The sequence below is a fragment of the Periplaneta americana genome, chromosome 7 (genome assembly GCF_040183065.1).
Source record: "Periplaneta americana isolate PAMFEO1 chromosome 7, P.americana_PAMFEO1_priV1, whole genome shotgun sequence".
Classification (NCBI taxonomy): Eukaryota; Metazoa; Arthropoda; class Insecta; order Blattodea; family Blattidae; genus Periplaneta; species Periplaneta americana.
In genome coordinates, this window is record NC_091123.1 from 185,433,666 (window position 1) to 185,454,769 (window position 21,104).

The 21,104-nt window shown below is 33.3% G+C and overlaps 1 protein-coding gene across 3 annotated transcripts in view; it reads left to right on the plus strand.

The window, feature by feature from the left end:
- LOC138703834 (C-type lectin mannose-binding isoform-like) overlaps nt 1–21,104 on the plus strand; it is a 653,858-nt gene that overhangs the window by 246,992 nt on the left and 385,762 nt on the right. For 2 of the 3 annotated variants that reach the window (XM_069832047.1, XM_069832048.1), the window contains exon 2: nt 16,942–17,175. The exons of the other annotated variant lie outside the window; for it this stretch is intronic. In XM_069832047.1, coding sequence (XP_069688148.1) covers nt 16,942–17,175 — 234 coding nt within the window. The remainder of the gene's footprint in view (nt 1–16,941; nt 17,176–21,104) is intronic. 3 annotated transcript variants of the gene reach the window in all.

Here is a 21,104-nt window from a genome sequence, read left to right on the forward strand (position 1 = left end):
CATGTCCTTTATTAATTACTTCTCTTAGACTATCACATAACCATACTCTCTATTTGTGAACCGAAATTGTTTTAACATGAACATTTATTTAAAAGAAAACAAGATTAATAATCAGTACAAAATCAATAACTACATCTCTATAACAACCATGGCCACCTCTATATCACATTACATCTTTCCTTCTCTACATAGTAAAACCAGCGAATAGGGATTATAAAGAATAGACACTTTGCGTCGGTACCTTTTGATGTAGCCGGACTGATTTCAATGACCTTCAAGCCAGCTAGAGCGTGAGTTTCTGCTTTCTCCCTAGAGTTGGCGCTGACATCACACCAGCTAGTAGTCGACACAGCGGAAATATAACACATATAATTAATACATCTAGGTACATTATGTACTCAAAATAAATTGGATCCATAAAATAATAAATCCGTTATTAACTGTAATGTCTAGACTCTGGAGTTCCTTTATAATGTGAGCTGAGACGTTGACCTCAACAACAATTAAAATATGTAATGATTTGATAGCACTGAAAATGGAAAAACAAAACTCTTATGAGAAGTAAAACCATACACCTATATTATATTATATACAAATATTAAACGAATTTGATAAATAATTTTATAGTGTATTATATTATTTTATAATATAATTTATTATATCTGAAATATAAAATATTATTATTACAACTAGTTCGTCACTGAGAAATAAGGCAAAGCTGTTAACTTGAATTTATTTGAAGCAAAGCGTTACTGGATTATGCAATAAGGTAGGCGATGTTTGGATCCTGTGTCTCAACTCTATTCTCAATTATTATCTTAGCCTATGCTCGATTACACTAACCTCTAGCGCTTGAAAGTGGAACTATACGCCGGAGCACAGAGAAACAAAACACAGGAAAATTCGCTCAGTGTCCATTCTTTATAATCCCTATTCGCTGGTAAAACATTCTCTTAATCAATTCTTCTGTTACTTCTTAGCAACATTCCATCTGTTATGTCTTTCCTGCAATTAACACTCTTTTTATTCTCTCCCTGAATAACACCTTCATTCCTTTCTTCTTGAACTCCCCATAGTATCCATGATTCATTTTGTTTCTTTCCTGCTCCTGCTAGAATTAAGTAACATCTGTTCCTTCTAAACTTCTTCTGATCAACTTCCACTATATATGATCTGGAATGAATCTGCTCCCCAATATTACCATATCTTCTTAAATCCACAATCCACACTTTCTCTCCTTTAAGCAGTTGTCTGTGGTCTGTCAAAGTAATTTGCATTTTTCTCTTTTAAAAAATGTTATGTTTTATTTAACGACGCTCGCAATTGTCGAGGTTATATCAGCATCACCGGTGTGCCGGAATTTTGTCCCGCAGGAGTTCCTTTACATGCCAGTAAATCTACTGACACTTAAATGCCGTCGACCTGGCTCCGGGATCGAACCCGCAACCTCGGACGTAGAAAGCCAGCGCTATACCAACTGCGCCAACCAGGCCGACTACTTTTTATCTTTAATGGCCCTATCTTTCCACGCTATATTTTTAAGATTAGTCCATCTGGGTTTAAGTTGTATGGGATCTACTGGTAACTTCCCATTAACAATTGTGCAGGTGAAGAACCATTTTTCCAGTAGTGTTGATCTATATCCCAATAATCCCCTTTCTTTATTATATTGTTGGCTATTTTTACCATACTCTTTGCTTTAAGACCAAATTTTTCAGGAATACGACATTGTGATCCTTCCACATTTGCATGCGCTATATTTGTAATTTGTACAGACATATTATAAGTTTAAATCTAACACTATATTTTAACATAAAAATTTATTTAAGAGAGTACAAAATCAATAACCACATCTCTATAACAACCATGGCCATCTCTATATCATATTACAGAAACAAAAATAAAACATTCAATCCAACACAACAGAAGTTTCATTCCCGTCACCGCTTTCTCTCTCATTCAGAAAACAATCTAAGTATAGTTTTGAACTCTGTTACATTGAACTGAACATTGAAACGTTTCTTTGCGAACGCACCTCAATTGTTACGTAAAGTTGTACGCGTTTCTGTTTTGTGTCATTTACTTTTTGCTGGTGTTTGTATTCTTTATCCGCTTTCTTTTCAAAACCGGTCACAGAAGAACATGTAACAGCAATTAGGGTTAATAACAAAGTCGATGGAAAAAAGTTGAATTTGTACAGTGCTCATCAGGTTTCACGATCTGGTGGACGAAATGCAGAGATACTCGTATGCAATCGCCAAGGCGCCCATCGCTGTGTTATATAGCTCAATGATAGTGGCCCATAAAGTAATCGCGTGTAGATCAGCGACATTCCTCTAGTTGTAAATAGCTGCAGCTTTACTTGGATGCACTTACTTTGCATTTGTGCACTGATGATTGTCTTCTACAGGGCGAAAACACTGAATGAGCGCAGACGCAGAAGAGTGCTAGAAAACGTGGGCTTCGATCTCTTCATCCTACTGAAAGTCTGCTTTTCTTGCAACTAATAATAATAATAATAATAATAATAATAATAATAATAATAATGATGATGATAACAATGATAATAATAATGATAACAATGATAATAATAATAATGACAATAATAATGATAATAATAATGATGATAATAATAACAATGATAATGATAATAATGATAATAATAATAATGATACTTACTTTCTTATTGGCTGTTAAGGAACCCGGAGGTTCATTGCCGCCCTCACATAAGCCCGCCATTGGTCCCTATCCTGAGCAAGATTAATCCAGTCTCTATCATCATATCCCACCTCCCTCAAATCCATTTTAATATTATCTTCCCATCTACGTCTCGGCCTCCCTAAATGTCTTTTTCCCTCCTGCCTCCCAACTAACACATATAATAGTGTTAATAATAATAATGATAATAATAATAATGATAATAATAATGATAATAATGATAATGATGATAATAATAATAATGATAATGATAATAATTATAATAATAATGATAAAAATAATGATAATAATGATAATATATTTTTATTTATTTGTTTATTTATTTAGAATATTAACGTCCAAACAACAGCACAAGGCCAGTTACAGATAATAATGATAATAATAATGATAATAATAATAATGATAGTAATAATAATAATAATGATAATAATGATAATAATGATAGTAATAATAGTAATGATAATAATGATAATGATAATAATAATGATAATAATAATGATAGTAATAATAATGATAATAATAATAATGTTAGTAATAATAGTAATGATAATAATGATAATGATAATAATAATAATGATAATAATAATGATAGTAATAATAATGATAATAATAATAATAATGATAATAATGATAGTAATAATAGTAATGATAATAATGATAATGATAATAATAATGATAATAATAATGATAATAATAATGATAGTAATAATAGTAATGATAATAATGATAATGATAATAATAATGATGATAATAATAATAATAATAATAATAATAGTTTTATTTTCCCTGGCAGAGTTAAGGCCATCAGGCCTTCTCTTCCACTCAACCAGGATCAAATCACATACAGAAAAATACAAACCGGTATACAAATATTAACTTAAAAATAATAATAAATATAATTAATTGAAAAAGAGAGATTGAATACCTATACACAATCAGTATTAACTTTAAAATAACAGTAATAAAATATATATAATAAAAAAGATTCTGAATACATAACCACTAACAGGAAAATACGTTCTAGTATACAGTATTAACTTAAAAAAAAAGAATTAACACATATGATAATCTCACAACTAAAGGAATAGTAGAATTGGTATGATCAGCACAGCACGTGTTACATTGAGACAATGACAATTACCTAGATATTAGTGTTAATGGAAAAATAAAGTAATTACTGTGTAAAATAATAATAATAATAATAATAATAATAATAATAGTGATAGTGATAGTAATAATGATAGTGATAGTGATAGTGATAGTGATAGTGATAGTGATAGTGATAGTGATAGTGATAGTGATAGTGATAGTGATAGTGATAGTAATAGTAATAGTAATAGTAATAGTAATAGTAATAGTAATAGCAATAGCAATAGCAATAGCAATAGCAATAGCAATAGCAATAGCAATAGCAATAGCAATAGCAATAGCAATAGCAATAGCAATAGCAATAGCAATAGCAATAGCAATAGCAATAGCAATAGCAATAGCAATAGCAATAGCAATAGCAATAAAAATTATACCTAAAAAACTAATTCTTTGCATTTAAAATATTTCTAAACAACCTAATTTTAAACAACTGGGGACTAAGACTACCCCTGATTTCCAGCGGCAGCGAATTCCATGAGCGGGCCATGGCTGTTGAGAAAGAACTTGAGTACAGAGATGTCTGATGACGTGGTATTGATAGCAACAGATTGTGCTGTGAACGTGTATTACGATTATGATGTGAAGCTAGGAGAGTAAACCGAGAGGCAAGGTAGTTAGGTGTGGAATCATGTATAATTCGATATAGAAGGCAAAGAGAATGTACTAAACGTCTATCTTGCAAGCGGAGCCAGGAGAGTCGTAGAAAATATGATATGACATGATATAGTATATAATATTCTATGATTATATTATATAACTTGATATATGAAATGTAATTAAGATATACAAAGTGATTCACGAGGAAAGGTAAAAATTTTAGGATACGATATCTTAGGCCATTTTGAGTGAAAAAGTTTATATGAACATAGGTCCATTTTCGAACGATGGCGGAGCTAGGTGCATTTTTTTGGTAAAACGTCTCGCCCAAATGTGAATCAGACGTTACCATACGCTGCTGACGTGAGACAAGATCAAGGTCGCAATGAATGACGTAACATTGGAATCTGCATTGTGAGCGATGTAGATAAGAGAAGAGAAACAAACTGGGTGGTGGGGCATTACAAATGTCACAACAAATACGCTACCAATTATCAGTTCACAGCCGTCCAGTCAGCTACCTACAGTACAGTAGTTATACAGGTACAGTTATCGGGAGTGTTAAGTTGTGTTTTTCAAGATGCCTTATAAATTTTCGACTGCAGAATACGTCGATATTGTATATGTTTATGGTTTGTGTGATGGAAGTTCCTTGCGTGCCGTCGCTGAATATGAACGACGCTTTCCGAACAGAAGGGTACCATATCGAAGAGTACTTACTGTCTATGGGGTTGGATTAAAGACTTGGTATAGCAAAGGAAGGGGGAAACGAGAGAGGCGCTAATCGACCGTATTTTGGATGCGGCATAAAGAACAGCCACGTGCAACTCTGCCGAGCGATGAGCGCGATTTACACCCGAGCGCAATAGTGCATTGAAGCAGAAGGAGGTACCTTTGAAAATGTGCGAAAACATCGACCCCGACTTCTAGAATATTAGGTATGTATGCATACGTGAATATAAACTTTAAATTTGTCCGTTATCTGTCTCTAAATGCGAGTTAGTACAATGGAATCTCAGAAGTTTTTGTGAAATCAAAGAGCCATATCTCCGTAACCGTTCGAAAACGGACCTATATTCATATGAACTTTTTGATTCAGAATGACTTCAGAATTCACATCCCAAATTTCTTACCTTTCCTCGTGAATCACCCTGTATATGACATATTCATATAGGTAGTCATTATTTTTTTTTACTTAGGGGTTAGAATTCTGCAGTCTATTTTATCCACATCAGTTCAAATTCTTTCGATCTCCTAATATTACTTTTTCTTTGGATGGTATTCGATCTCATTTTCTCAGAAAGCATTAGTACAGATATTATCTTGAAGCTAAAGTGCAGTCTCTTGGAGAGTTTATCTTCCGCTTCCGTAATGTAGAGGAATCTATCTACGTTTTTTTGTCCACCTTTATTACTATTTAACAGTAACTACATTTCGTTGTTTGCCTTCAAATTTACACCAGCAATACATTGATAGTTGTGCTATTTTTTCCTACTCCAACAATTACGAATGATGATAAGTCTTTCAACCGTAAAATTATTTTACATGCGTCAGCAAGACTCCATAGAAAGGAAAAGATAGAAATCTGCGACTATGAAACAGCATTTCTATTAAACGTGTATAATTCTGGCATTGACTGCAGTTGCGGTAATTCGTGCAGGAAGAGAATGATTCATTTATGCTCCTTTAAAGTTTATGCAACATTTCAAAGTTGTTAGGACATTAAAAAAGTTATGAGTCACCAACATTAAATGGTAAGCAATTCGGAAACGGGTTTACTACGTAGTCGAAACGAAAAGACTCTAAACTGTACCACCCACGTAAACCAGAGTTGTAACTGTGTACCTGGGATGAGCAACGACAGGGGTTCATAGGAATTCACGATGCGGTAACTTAACGCTCGAGTTACAGGCTATAAGGCTGCAGTTGCAGACGACCCATTCACGACTTACGAAGCGCAGAATTCGCTGCTGAACTTCCACGTGCTGGCAGAGATTTCTCCTCAGCTACTGCGTACCACATCTGCCCAAGTTCCAACACGGTGCTTTCATATGCACCATAGAAACTGTTTTGTTTACATGAGTCTATTTTTGAGGAACGTAAATCATTTTGGTCTTTGAAAACAACAAGGAAGAATGTCCTGGATGCATTGAATTGCACTTCACAAGGTATAAGTGTCTGGGACGGAGACTCAAGCTGTAAAATTGCTGTCAAGTTCATTGGACACAGGTTAGATTGTCATATTGAATTGAAGACATTTTCAGCAAAGACAATGGCATCCCATTGAAAGAGCTTGTGATCCTCATAAGATCTTGAGAGATTTACAGCTGTGGACAGGAGCTTACTGATTTTGTCGCTTCGTATTGATGTTTTCTCATTACTCTATTCTTCTTCCTCTTCTTTTTCCTCATTATATTAAAACTTCATCTTGCACCGACAGCATAAAATGGTCGAACCATCTTTTTTGTCGTTCATCAAATGCTTGTACAGGGTTGTACATATAGAATAGTAGGATATAAACAGACCAGCATATTATTAGTAGTACAGCAATTTATTGGAACATATCGTGAAAACATAAATATTCCAGGAAAAATTGCAATAGGTCCTTGACATATTTGTACATCACTCATTCACTCCCAGAAACCCTTTGCACTGTAGGTTCCTAAAAATTCAAGCATATTTCCAATGTAGTTGACTATATTTGCTGTCATTATCATCACATCTTGAATATTCGTTTGACAGAAAAAAATTAAACACTTTCATATTTTTTTACACTTTTCCGACTATAAAATCCATAATAATTTTGATAACTGAGTGAAAGTAACCATGCGTATTTACCACCATATGAAATAGGAATGTGCAAAATTTCAGTCTCCTAGCCCAACTATTTTATGAGAAAAATGTTCCTAAAACGCCCATGTTTTTAACTTAAATTTAATTAATATTTTTCAGATTTAAAAATTTTTATAACATCAAGTATATGAGGTATAAAGTTAATCTAAAAACCAAAATATAACTGCAAATATTGTGTGTATGCTGTAAAAATTGTAAATTGATAGATTCAAAAGTGGAGGAGTAATAGCAAAATTTGTTTTGTAATTTTGTTATGGCTGTGATGTGTTCTTTGTAACGTGTTTGAAAACACCTCCACATATGCAGAAAACACAAATGCCAACCACAGCTACAGAGACATCAACACAGACATGGAAATACTGCACATCCAACCAAAAAGCCAGAAACTCAACACACTAGAACAACATGAAATATACAGACACACGAAAACACACCCCAACCAGTAGCGGTGCGTCAATAAGAGCACAAGAGCACGTGAACACCTTGTTTCCATTAATGCATGACTAATTTTATTATTTAATGCCGTATTGACGTAGTGGGGATGTATAATATCAGAATCGAGTATTTTAAACTTCCCGCATCTTGCATAAAATTCTTATGTAAACTTGGCAACATCCGTTCACGTACAAGCCCTGCTCTTTTCAAGAAGGTTACAGGAATCTCACGCATGCGCGGGAGAAAATTGTCTTTCGCTGGCTGCTTATGACTCGTCAAGAGCCAAAGCATTAAGTGAACAGTGAATCTATCCAACAGATGTCAGGTGCATCGATGCCTATCGTTTACGTGCTATATCTCGAGGAGAAAATTTAATACGAGTAAGTCTGTATCTTAGCCTGCAGGTGTCAGCATCTCACTGTCGGAACGTTCACTTTATGTGGCTGTGTGTACAGTGCTGCTACGAGAGTGTAGTTTGTGAATTACTATATTTCAGTGTCGGCATAATAGCATAGTTTGGCTTTCAAAGACGTGCTGTCTGACTGTGGTGGTGGTATGAATTTAAGTATCTGTATGGTAGTGTATAATATTTAAGAATAATATTTACTGGCATGTATTTATAGTAATCAATCTATGCGAATGGGATTACAGTACTGGTATAGGCTATAGTGTATCAGTGTGTTGTGAATCAAAATACTGTATATTACTGAACACACGCTTTTGTAAATTGTTTTATGTATTAATTTTTAACAAACGTAAACAATGAACTCTGTTCAAGTAATTTTGAAGAGTAAGGAACTGGGTAAACTGGCTTTCCAGGAAAAATTGGAAATAAAAAGACTAGGTTTCATTGTTATTATTATTATTATTATTATTATTATTATTATTATTATTATTATTATTATTATTATTATTATTATTATTATATGTTGTTTTGAATTTTTATACGGTTTTTTCGACAGTGAAACATTGGAATCATGACATTTAATATTAGACAAAAACGTACGATTTCAAATTCTCTTAGATTTTGGAACACAAAATTGTGAACACACATAATATTTTATCACGAGCCGCCACTGACCCCAACGATATTCTCAACACACAACTCAATTTCAAAACACATACACTCTTTGACTCTACACTAGAACGCACCCTCACAGGAAACAAGAGGCGCCAAGACCAACAACGACCAGTTCCGAAGATGACCCAAAATAGGTCGAAACATGTTAACAAGCTACGTTAAAATTTAACACAAGAAAGTTCTTATCATACATATTCCGAAATATTTATTTCACAGTAATTTTATTTTATCCATACCCGAACTCGTGTCTTCGATTAAGTTTATTCGTTGTCATCCTACATTGCATTAGTAGATGGAGGTCGGTTGGTCGACGCTCCGAAATCGTGTCACGGGATTCCCACCTTAGCTTTGTCTAGCACTAGTTAGAGAAAGTTTGTGTCCTCTTAAGCAGAAACGTATAGCGAACTGCAGAGATGAAAAATCAGCTCGATTTAAAATATATTACAACTCTGTGCGGTTAAAGTGAGGGCCTTGTGAAGTGGTCAGTTAATATGGGGTCTTCCATCCATAAGGGAAAGTGTCGGCTAAGGATATAGGGTCAGCAGCTGTTGTATTAGGCAGTTTCAGAGGCTTCTGTTCGGTCGAGGAAGTTGGTTGAGATGTCTTGGTGTCTATTGATGATATCAACAAAACTTTCCTCTTCCATGGCTTCCGGCGGATATCGCAAGCAGAATCTCCTCCGCAAAGAAGAAGTAGTACCAACATTGACATAAAGAATAGCTAGATAACATATTGCTGGACACCAACTTGTCACGCAGAATTTCAGACTAATTTTATAATTAACTATGTACTTAATTACAAAACGCATAATAGGTTTCATATTTATTTTAATGTATTCTTTTGTCACCTTCAGTCTGCAAAGTTATATCACTTCCACGGGATATAGTTTTATTTATAAGATAATGGGATATTAGTCAGTTATAAACCAATTTCAAAACATTCATGTATGGTCGTCATTTGTCTCCTCTATCATTAGTAACCTCTTTACTAGGGAATGAACAGCGTTCAGAAAAAAGTTTTTGCGGAATATCTTCAACTTTTTACAAGCTCCACAATGATAAATAGCAAGATGTATGGGCCTACCTCAGTCTCTTTCTGAATCTTTTCAGTGCGCTGGAACAATATCTATTACATTCATATTAACAGTGAATAAGGTTAATTCGAATTTGTAACTATTATTTTATGGTATGAATTTCCGAAAAAAAAAATGCATCAAGTCACTCACGAATAGTTTGAATTGCTGTACTGATATATATATATATATATATATATATATATATATATATATATATATATATATATATTTGTTTAATTTGCCGTCGCAATAATAGAGAAACAATTGAAATATAAATTTCTGTAAAAATAAAATAACTATTCCTAACTTTTGAATAACCATGTATCGTACACAAAAAGTATCTAAAATTTTGGTCTTTTCATAAATTATTTATTGTTATGAAGAGTCTTTCTTTTGGAAGAGATTTGACCAAAAGTGCAAGACTTTTCAGGTTCAATTAATTTCAGTGAATTTAACAATTCAGATATAGATAATTAGACCTGCTAAGAGTAATCAATCATTTAGCTCATATTCTTGGTCGAGAAAAATAATTTTTAGTCGTTAGCGACAGGAAGTGCCTGAGTGGGAAAAATTATTTAGGCTATAAATACAAGTTTCTTTTTTAATTAACCGAAATGTATAGCTTAAAATTATTGCGTGATAAATTCTATGCGAAATTTGTGCCGGTTACTTTCGAAAGAGGAATGTTCTAAATTATGATGGTGGCATAAGCTTGCGTGCACATTAACATCGCAGAGAAGAACGTGAGGAACAGGAAATGCCAGGGCTGGAATTTTCGTCACTCACTTGTTCAATATCTTCTTACCCTTTGACACCTGGTAAGAGTAACTCTCCTATAGGGTTTAATAATCTCCTGCATTATTGATGAAGGTAAAATACCTGCATTGGGCATGTGTCAACGTATATGACAGTCAATCCAATGGGCAGACTTCGATTCCCTGCAAAGAAAACAGAAATCTGTATTTCTCTCTTAGTAAGTACGAGTACACAAGTGTCCTAAATCTCTGAAGGACTGATTTAGCTGAAGATTTTGCCAGAGAATCAGTGATATTGCTGGCAATGGGATCAAGGAATCTATCTACCTTTCAATATTTATTAATTTATAATGTCGACATGGCAAGAGACACCAGTTTTCATTGAAGGGATGGTTCGAGAAAGATGAGAAAAAGGGGCCAAAGCAAAAGGAAAAGACTAGTTTGTATTTATTGTGGTTAATAAGTATATTATGTCTTTATAGAAAGCGTTTATCCCTATCCTGAAATATAAATGTGGGAAAAATAACACAAATAACAAGAAAATAATAAAATAAGGAATTGAATTGTGTTTCTTATGTGCAATTGCAAGATATAAAATATTATAACATTAAATTATATAAAAATATAAATAATTGTTAAATATAAAATAAAAAATATCGAATTAGAGAAATAATTTGACAGTACATCTAGGCAAAATTGATGACCCTAGAATCACATCTATAATAGGGAAATACCGATATTAATTAAAAATAAATAAAGAAGAAAATACTAATTAAAATGAATAAATATTCATATGAATACAGTGAAAATAAATATGACAAAGAATATGAAGAAGAAAAAATATTGAGAAAAAATGGTAAGATTACAAAAAAGTTATAGATAAAAAGGGTCCTGATTATCAAGAAAAACACAAATAATTAAGAAGAAAAGAAAATATGATCAAGATGTTTAAGAAGAAAAAGATGAAGAAAGTTATTATGAAGATGATTAAGGAGAGCAACAAGATGAAAATGATTAAAAAGTGAAACAAGATGGAGATGATCAGGAAGAGCAACAAGATGGAGATGATTAGGAAGAGCAACAAGATGAAGATGATCGGGAAGAGCAACAAGATGGAGATGATCAGGAAGAGCAACAAGATGGAGATGATTAGGAAGAGCAACAAGATGGAGATGATTAGGAAGAGCAACAAGATGGAGATGATCAGGAAGAGCAACAAGATGGAGATGATCAGGAAGAGCAACAAGATGGAGATGATCAGGAAGAGCAACAAGATGGAGATGATTAGGAAGAGTAACAAGATGGAGATGATCAGGAAGAGCAACAAGATGGAGATGATTAGGAAGAGCAACAAGATGGAGATGATCAGGAATAGCAACAAGATGAAGATGATCAGGAAGAGCAACAAGATGGAGATGATTAGGAAGAGCAACAAGATGGAGATGATCAGGAAGAGCAACAAGATGGAGATGATTAGGAAGAGCAACAAGATGGAGATGATCAGGAAGAGTAACAAGATGGAGATGATCAGGAAGAGCAACAAGATGGAGATGATTAGGAAGAGCAACAAGATGGAGATGATCAGGAAGAGCAACAAGATGGAGGTGATTAAGAAGAGCAACAAGATGGAGATGATCAGGAAGAGCAACAAGATGGAGATGATTAGGAATAGCAACAAGATGGAGATGATCAGGAAGAGCAACAAGATGGAGATGATCAGGAAGAGCAACAAGATGGAGATGATCAGGAAGAGCAACAAGATGGAGATGATCAGGAAGAGCAACAAGATGGAGATGATTAGGAAGAGCAACAAGATGGAGATGATTAGGAAGAGTAACAAGATGGAGATGATTAGGAAGAGTAACAAGATGGAGATGATTAGGAAGAGTAACAAGATGAAGATGATTAGGAAGAGCAACAAGATGGAGATGATTAGGAAGAGCAACAAGTTGGAGATGATTAGGAAGAGCAACAAGATGGAGATGATTAGGAAGAGTAACAAGATAGGGATGATTAGGAAGAGTAACAAGATGGAGATGATCAGGAAGAGTAACAAGATGGAGATGATCAGGAAGAGTAACAAGATGGAGATGATCAGGAAGAGTAACAAGATGGAGATGATCAGGAAGAGTAACAAGATGAAGCAACAAGTTGGAAGCGATTAGGAAGAGAATTTGTATGAAGACATATATAGGATAATTAAGAAAATTATTGAGATATATTTGTGGATTATTTAACGATACTGTATCAACTACCAGACTATTAAACATGGATAGAAATGGTGATGGCGAAATAGTATTTGGCGAGATGAGTCAGATGATTCGCCACGTGATTTCCTGACATTCGATTTACAGTTTGGGGAAAAACTCGAAAAAAACCAAAAGTGTAATCAACACTAGCAGGAATTCTACCAACTTCCGGGCGCAGCTCCGGGTCAGCAGTCAAACACGCAGATGATGTTAAGATATTTATTTAAGATACATTACAATATTAAAATACAATATCAGTAGCAAAAGAAATATGGGATCACCTGATCTTAGCCTAAATCTGCTAAACCAGTAATCTGCTTCTTAAGGCGGCCATTCATTTTCAGTCTCTGCAGAGAGACTGGGACTCCAATAAACTTTGAGTAAAATTGGTTTAGCCAATTAGTAAATAATGATTGTTTAGTTGTAACTATAAAACCTGAAACAATTGAGAAATCATGTAATACCTTCGATACATTATAAATATTACTTTTATGTACCTATATATAAGTTTCATTATGCTATAGGCTACAATTATGATACAGAAATGTTAACTTAAAATTAATAATTAGGTGTTATTAACATTTTGTATTAATTTATGATATTCAAAACTTTGTGTAACTTTTTTGCTTAGACATGAATTGTTAGGTAATACTTTGTGATGAATTGTGTTACTATAGTAACGTAATTTAAAGATTAAGAACTCTAAAACATTCACAGTGGTAGTGCATAATGATTAGAAACAATAGTGATGTAGTGATGCATGCTATAAAATGTAATTTATTTGACGCAAACCACGCGGATCAATCATTTTACCTTATTAGTAGAAATTACTACCTGTATTTGGTAACAGAATTTGATGACCCTTCACCTCTTGTGCAAGCTTGCAGTTAGAAATTACTGTGGTTGCACATGTTTAAGAGGTCATAAATTAATTATTTACGGAGATTTAAGGCTTCTTGTATTTATTTGTAACGTAATCAACTGTTGGTCAATCTTTTATAAAATCATATCTGACGATATCTTGACCTGCCATAACCCAAGATATCATAGATGTATATGATTACAACAAATGTAAGAGAACGACCATCTGTACAGAATGTAATATGAAGTTATTTGTTATTCTTGGCTGGTAAGAGATTGAAATTGATCGAGTATTTACTTAAACACTGAGATTTTAAGCGACTGCACGCTGGTTCGAACCCCGCTTACGTGGTTGGTTTCCCTTACTGAAGGACGAATGTAATGAGATAATCACATGTTGAATCCTCGAACTCAAGGTCATAAAGTCGTCAAATACTATATTGCTGTCTGTAATTCCACCGAGAGGCAAAATGAGCCTTCCAGCTGTGGCACGTTCGGAATTAATATAAAATATGAACGAAATTGTTAGCCCTCTTTACTTTCTCGCCAGTGAGATATATTGCATCTGGGTTTAAAATTAAAATGAATTAGATACGTTTCGATCATTTCATGGCTTGTTTCTGGTAATACAAGTTATAAAATGTAGAAAGCATTAGTAACACATGCATATATAATTGATGCATTGTCAGAATGCATAGGGCTGCAGCATACTGCATCGGACATTCTGTCTCAGACAGGATTGTTTAGTTTCGGACAGTTCGATGTGACGGTGATTACATGCATTGTTATGAGGCTGCAGTATACTGCGTCGGACGAATATCCCGGGACGAATGTCCGATACAGATACTGCAGCCTCATAATTATAACAATGCATGTAATCACGTCACATCGAACTGTCCGAGACAAAATCGTCCTGTCCGAGACAGAATGTCCAGTGCTCTATGTTGTCAGCGTAACTTGGTAATGTTCAAGCAAATTAGATAACCAAGACAGTTTTTGTCCACATGGTAAACAAATTACGAATGGAAATCCTATCATCTTCACATCAGTTCTGTCCCAACATTAATAGATCCGTATAACTACCCACATACTTAATTCACTAACTACATGGTAATACACTGACGTAGTTGAGTCTCTGGGTTCAATCCCCGGGTGTCTATAATGACTGAAGTTGTTACCGACTTTCCTCAAACTGTATAGGAACTTTTCTATTTTCCTCCCCACAATGCCTGTTCTTAACAAGTGAAGGGGGGTATACATCTTTAAGTACTAAAAAAATTAGTGAAATTGAATTTTATTTTCTCAGCAATGAATAAATGTTTAACCTTGAAGTTTCATATGCTCAATATATGCTATTTCTGCAATTGTAAACTATTTTCACATTTAGTATAAGTATTCCAGCTGTGAAGCGATATTCCAATACCATGGAATATAAATATAATACAATACAATAGAATTCAATACAGTACCGTTATGGGTAATTAGCAATTCAAAATGACAGCTGCATTTTGTGTATTAAAATGCCTTTTCCCTGATAATTTCCACAAATATCAGTATTTCAAAGAGATCCTTCGTTCTATTTATTCTTGACTGTCATATGGACGACATGATCTAGAATCTTTGAAATATCTACACTAGAAATATTTTTTATTTTAATTTCTATTTTGAAGTAAAGTTTAAAAAAATTGTATTAGATCAAAAGCATTAGAAACTACGAGTGGTAGGTTTGTTCACAAGTATGAAGTATAATTCCAAGCAAATTTTCAATGCAATAGCTTAAAAACCGTTTGACTTATCAGGGAAGCCGTTTGAATAAACAAAAGATACGGGCGCCATTTTGTATTTATAATAACCCGTAACGGTAATAGTTTCAATAAATTTGAAAAATTGCAAAAGTAGTTTATATTCAGTAGACAAAATTTCAAGGGTACAGGTTTATTCATTACTGAGAGAAAAAACTGAATTTCAGAAATTTGTCAGTACGTAAAAGTACTTAAAGATGTATATTTCTTCTTAATATATTTTCTTCATATTTTCCTTGTTTCTTTTTATAATCTCTGTCATTGTATCGCCTTCATCATCATCATCATCATCATCATCATCATCAATATGATAATCATGTTTGTCATAACGGTAGTTATTTTCATTGTAATTTTCTTCATAGCCATCAAACTGTTAATTCACTAAATGTAATTAGCCGCTATGAATGAAAGTTTTATTCCTAATTAACACTAACGCAACCTTGAACAGGAACATTAACGAAGGTTGATATGTAATTACTTTCCGATAAAACTCCGAAAAGTCCTCTATATGTATGTATTTATTTACACTGCAAGTGGGCAAGCACCCGGTGGCAGTGGTATACACAATACGGTATAAACAATACACAATAAAACTACAATACACAATACAATTATATACACAGTACAATAAGAATACATAATACAATAATTACAATTAATAATAAAACATAAAATAATCTAATTTTACAATACAACCTATATATTTATAGGCTCTAGATAAGTTTCAATAGTCTTTCACTTTACTCTCATCTCACTCACTGTAGTGGTACTATGACGCATTTCACTGACACTCTATAACACATTTCACTGACACTATAGAACACATTTCATTGACGCTATAAATTATCACTGATCGGAACTGTTCACTGCACTGTAAAACCATAACTTCACTGACTCACCTCGCTTCACTGATACAACAGTTCAAATAAGACAAATAATTACACCCTTATGCATACTTATAAACAGAACTACATTTAAGCTAAACATTTCTAGTCTAAGACCCTCTTAGATGCTATTTTTAAATAATTTACAATTCAAACCAAGGGAGTAACTGGTCAGGCTAAATAAATACATGTCACCTTTAAAAAAAATGTTAAATGTCACCTGAATTTTAACTTGCACTTTATACACAACTTTTTAAGTTATTATTGAATCTCCTTAAGGAAGGACAGTCCTCAAAGACCGCTGCAGGTAGGTCATTCCAATCATTTATAGTCCTATAGCCTTAAAAGCTATCATTCAGAAGCTCGTGCTACGTCAAGAAATCAGAGTGTGCGTGGTTTGCGTCAAGTAAATTTGAAGGAGTGTTTGTGGGGAGTTGTCCTAGCATTTACGTGTCGCTGCATAGTGGTTGTGTTGGCTGCAGGTGAGGTTGCCCGGCAGAACCGCATAACTCAACAGATCCTGGCTCAGTACCTGCAGAGACGACTATTTCCCCATCTCACAACCACGACGACACCCTCACCGACCGCCCTCTTACGACCCAGGGACACCCAGAGGGATCATCTTCATCATCATCAAGCTCACGAGGCCGATGGCGATGACAGGCTGGAAACAGTCGAGTCGGAGCAAATCTCCAACGTGTACTTCACCTCGGAAGGTGATGCAAACAGTATGCCTTCGGAACGTCGAAATGGTCCATTGCTCGTCAGGGTTTTGCGTCGGCTCTTTTCCCTCAGCGTTATAACACGCATGATTAATTACCTTAAAAATGTAGGGGAGTAGTGGGATACAGTGAGACACAACATATTAAGACATGCAAGTGATAATTCGAGTATTTTTAAAATCAAGTGCAATAGAAATAGACATTAAAACATGGAGTATAATAATAATACATAAACAAAATTGTTAATAGTAGGGCTAGTGGGGTACAGTGAGACATAAAATATTAAGACATATGTATGCGAGTGATAATTCAAGTATTTTTAAAATCGAGTGCAATAGAAATAGACATTAAAACATGGAGTATAATAATAATAATAATAATAATAATAATAATAATAATAATAATAATAATAATAATAATACATAAACAAAATTGTTAATAGTAGGGCTAGTGGGGTACAGTGAGACATAAAATATTAGGCCTAAGACATTTGTATGCGAGTGATAATTCAAGTATTTTTAAAATCGAGTGTAATAGAAATAGACATTAAAACATGGAGTATAATAATACATAAACAAAAATGTTAATAGTAGTGGGGTACAGTGAGACACAAAATATTAAGACATATATATGCAAGTGATAATTCAAGTATTTTTAAAATCAAGTTCAATATAAATAGACATTAAAACATGGAGTATAATAGTACATAAACAAAAATGTTAATAGTAGTGGGGTACAGTGAGACACAACATATTAAGACATATATATGCAAGTGATAATTCAAGTATTTTTAAAATCAAGTTCAATATAAATAGACATTAAAACATGGAGTATAATAATACATAAACAAAAATGTTAATAGTAGTGGGGTACAGTGAGACACAAAATATTAAGACATATATATGCAAGTGATAATTCAAGTATTTTTAAAATCAAGTTCAATATAAATAGACATTAAAACATGGAGTATAATAGTACATAAACAAAAATGTTAATAGTAGTGGGGTACAGTGAGACACAACATATTAAGACATATATATGCAAGTGATAATTCAAGTATTTTTAAAATCAAGTTCAATATAAATAGACATTAAAACATGGAGTATAATAATACATAAACAAAAATGTTAATAGTAGTGGGGTACAGTGAGACACAAAATATTAAGACATATATATATGCAAGTGATAATTCAAGTATTTTTAAAATCAAGTTCAATATAAATAGACATTAAAACATGGAGTATAATAATACATAAACAAAAATGTCAATAGTAGTGGGTACAGTGAGACACAAAATATTAAGACATATATATGCAAGTGATAATTCAAGTATTTTAAAAATTAAGTGCAATAGAAATAGACATTAAAACATGGAGTACAATAGAACATAAACAAAAATGTTAATAGATAAAGGACATAATATACAATACGTGTTTGTCAAAAAAATGCAAATGTCTCACTGTTCCCATTCAGGAGGGTACAGTGAGACACCACAGTGTCTATTAACGGACATTGAAATGATTTACATTTATTTCAAAAGAAAACAAAAACTTGCTGTCTCTTTATTTTCACATGTTCTGTAGGCTTATTTAGAATCATGTTGATGTCTGACTTCGAAACCATTGAAACATCTGGAACAGTTAGAAAAGTGAATTTTCCACGACATTTAAAACTTTTGCGAAAAAATGAAATGAATTTTTGGTGACAACAAAGCTTATAATTATAACAATTTAATGTAATTCTTTATTATTTTTTAACATTTTCTTAAATTTTGTGAATAATTTTTTATTTATGAAACCATTAAAATGTAATGTATCCATTATTTTAAGCTACAGTTCCTAAATTGGTTACTAGTATGTTCATTTTTAATGTTAGTTACTGGTAAATGTAATATAATTACAGTTTGTTTTTGCAAATCATTGGTACATGGGAACAGTGAGACGTCTCAGTGTACCCTTCAATGGCATGTCTCACTGTTCCCTTTACGCATAGTTCATTTAAAAGTGACGCCATCACTTCAAAATTAAAACAAGAAAGACGAAACTTTGTCAAATATAATCTCAAATTAGGTAACAAAACATTCATATTTATATCTCATTTGTATATCCAATATAACCTTCATTAAAAACAAGCCAAAATTTTACTTCTAGAGTGAAAAATTACGAATTATTTTTTCATCACTCACCTTTATAAGTAGAATCAAATCGAGTATGAAAGTAGTGTTACTTTACTCATGCAACATACAACTCTACTGTTACCAACATCTGAACATCAAAATTTACCATCTAATAAAAAATGTCTCGCTGTTCTCCCTGTCTCACTGTACCCACTTCTCCCCTACTCGTTCTGTGCAAAGCTATCTTTCAACATGGCTACTAACGATATTAGAAAGTGATAAGTAAGGCGTGTCTGACACATTTGTAGTCTGAGAGATGCAAGATTTTATCCGGGAATCCTACATTGTAGTACGTAAATTCAGTACATGAAGCTGTGTTTGAATTGAAACCTCAGAGAACTCAGATCTTGGCGATAAAGAATAAACATCTCTGAACATTCTACATCGTTGAAACTTACAAGTTTACGTGACGCGTGATAAATTCCGAGCATTTAGAGATATTTGGAATTGAAACGTCTGAGTAGTGAGATTAAAATTCTAACGATGTCTGTAAAGCTTTAATCTCCAAAGCAATGAATGCGTGAACAACTTGGCAACGCGCGGTAGGCGTGAAGTTGAAGCTATTGAGTCCTAAAAATTGTGAAGCGTCGTTTCTTTTCATTGAACACAATCTTATTTATTACGAACACGTAGGACTGAAGTTATACGTTCGTGCATAGAGAAACTGTCATGCCCGGTAAGAAATTTTCCACTAGGAATAACGATTTTTATTAGGTTCAGATTTCGTTATTTAAAAATAATTTGTGAAAAATTGCCCATTATCACTCCATCATTACCGCTCATTGGCACAACTGACCTTAAACATATGAAGATTGTATGGGAAAGCAATCAAAGTCACAATTCTCTTAAGGGGACACATATGAGAATTTTAAAACTACTACAATTTATTAATTTTAAACTACATAACCATGCCTACAATATTATTATCTGTACAATGTTCGGTGCTATTAGGGCGAGTAGTTTTGAAGTTATATTTTAAAATATATTTTATATTGACGTAACTAAAAAGGGGCCTTGCAACAAAGTATACAAAATTTTTAGTTCGTATTGGCTCAAAAACTCAAATTGTCATGAGAACATTACTGTGCTCCAACCACGAGAAAGTCTCTGCCGGATGAGACGAAGGAGGGTAATGCTGTGAATGAATGTTGATGTCATAAGGTCACACACGTGGGTATTCCTATCTCTATTGGCTAGCTCTCACAGCACAAACCATAACATTGATACAGACATATTGATACTACCCTAGTTACAAAATTATATCACAGTTAATCTCCTGGTCTTTTAATCTCTTCATACAGGAAATAACATATGCAGGAGAGCGCATGGTTTTTAAACTGACGTTATAACGGTAATATTATTTATCTACTTCGTTCCAATAGATGAGGCAATAGTAAGCACATTCCTTTCACGGTTGATCTCCTGGTTGGAGAACAGTAGTAATATATCGAAATGATAGCCGTCCAAATCTTGGATTTAAAATATCACCATCCTAATCAATTCAAATGAACAAAAAAGAAAATGTAAATTAATGTTAAAAGATACATAATGAAATTAAAAAAAATAATATTCTGCGACAAGATGTGGTAGCTATCAAAACGATAAAAATTTATTGAAAATAAATAATATACATTGTATATTAAAGATGAATAGAGATGGTGAAATAATAATAATAATAATAATAATAATAATAATAATAATAATAATAATAAATTTAACTTCCCTTATGAAAAGGTTGCCAGATTTG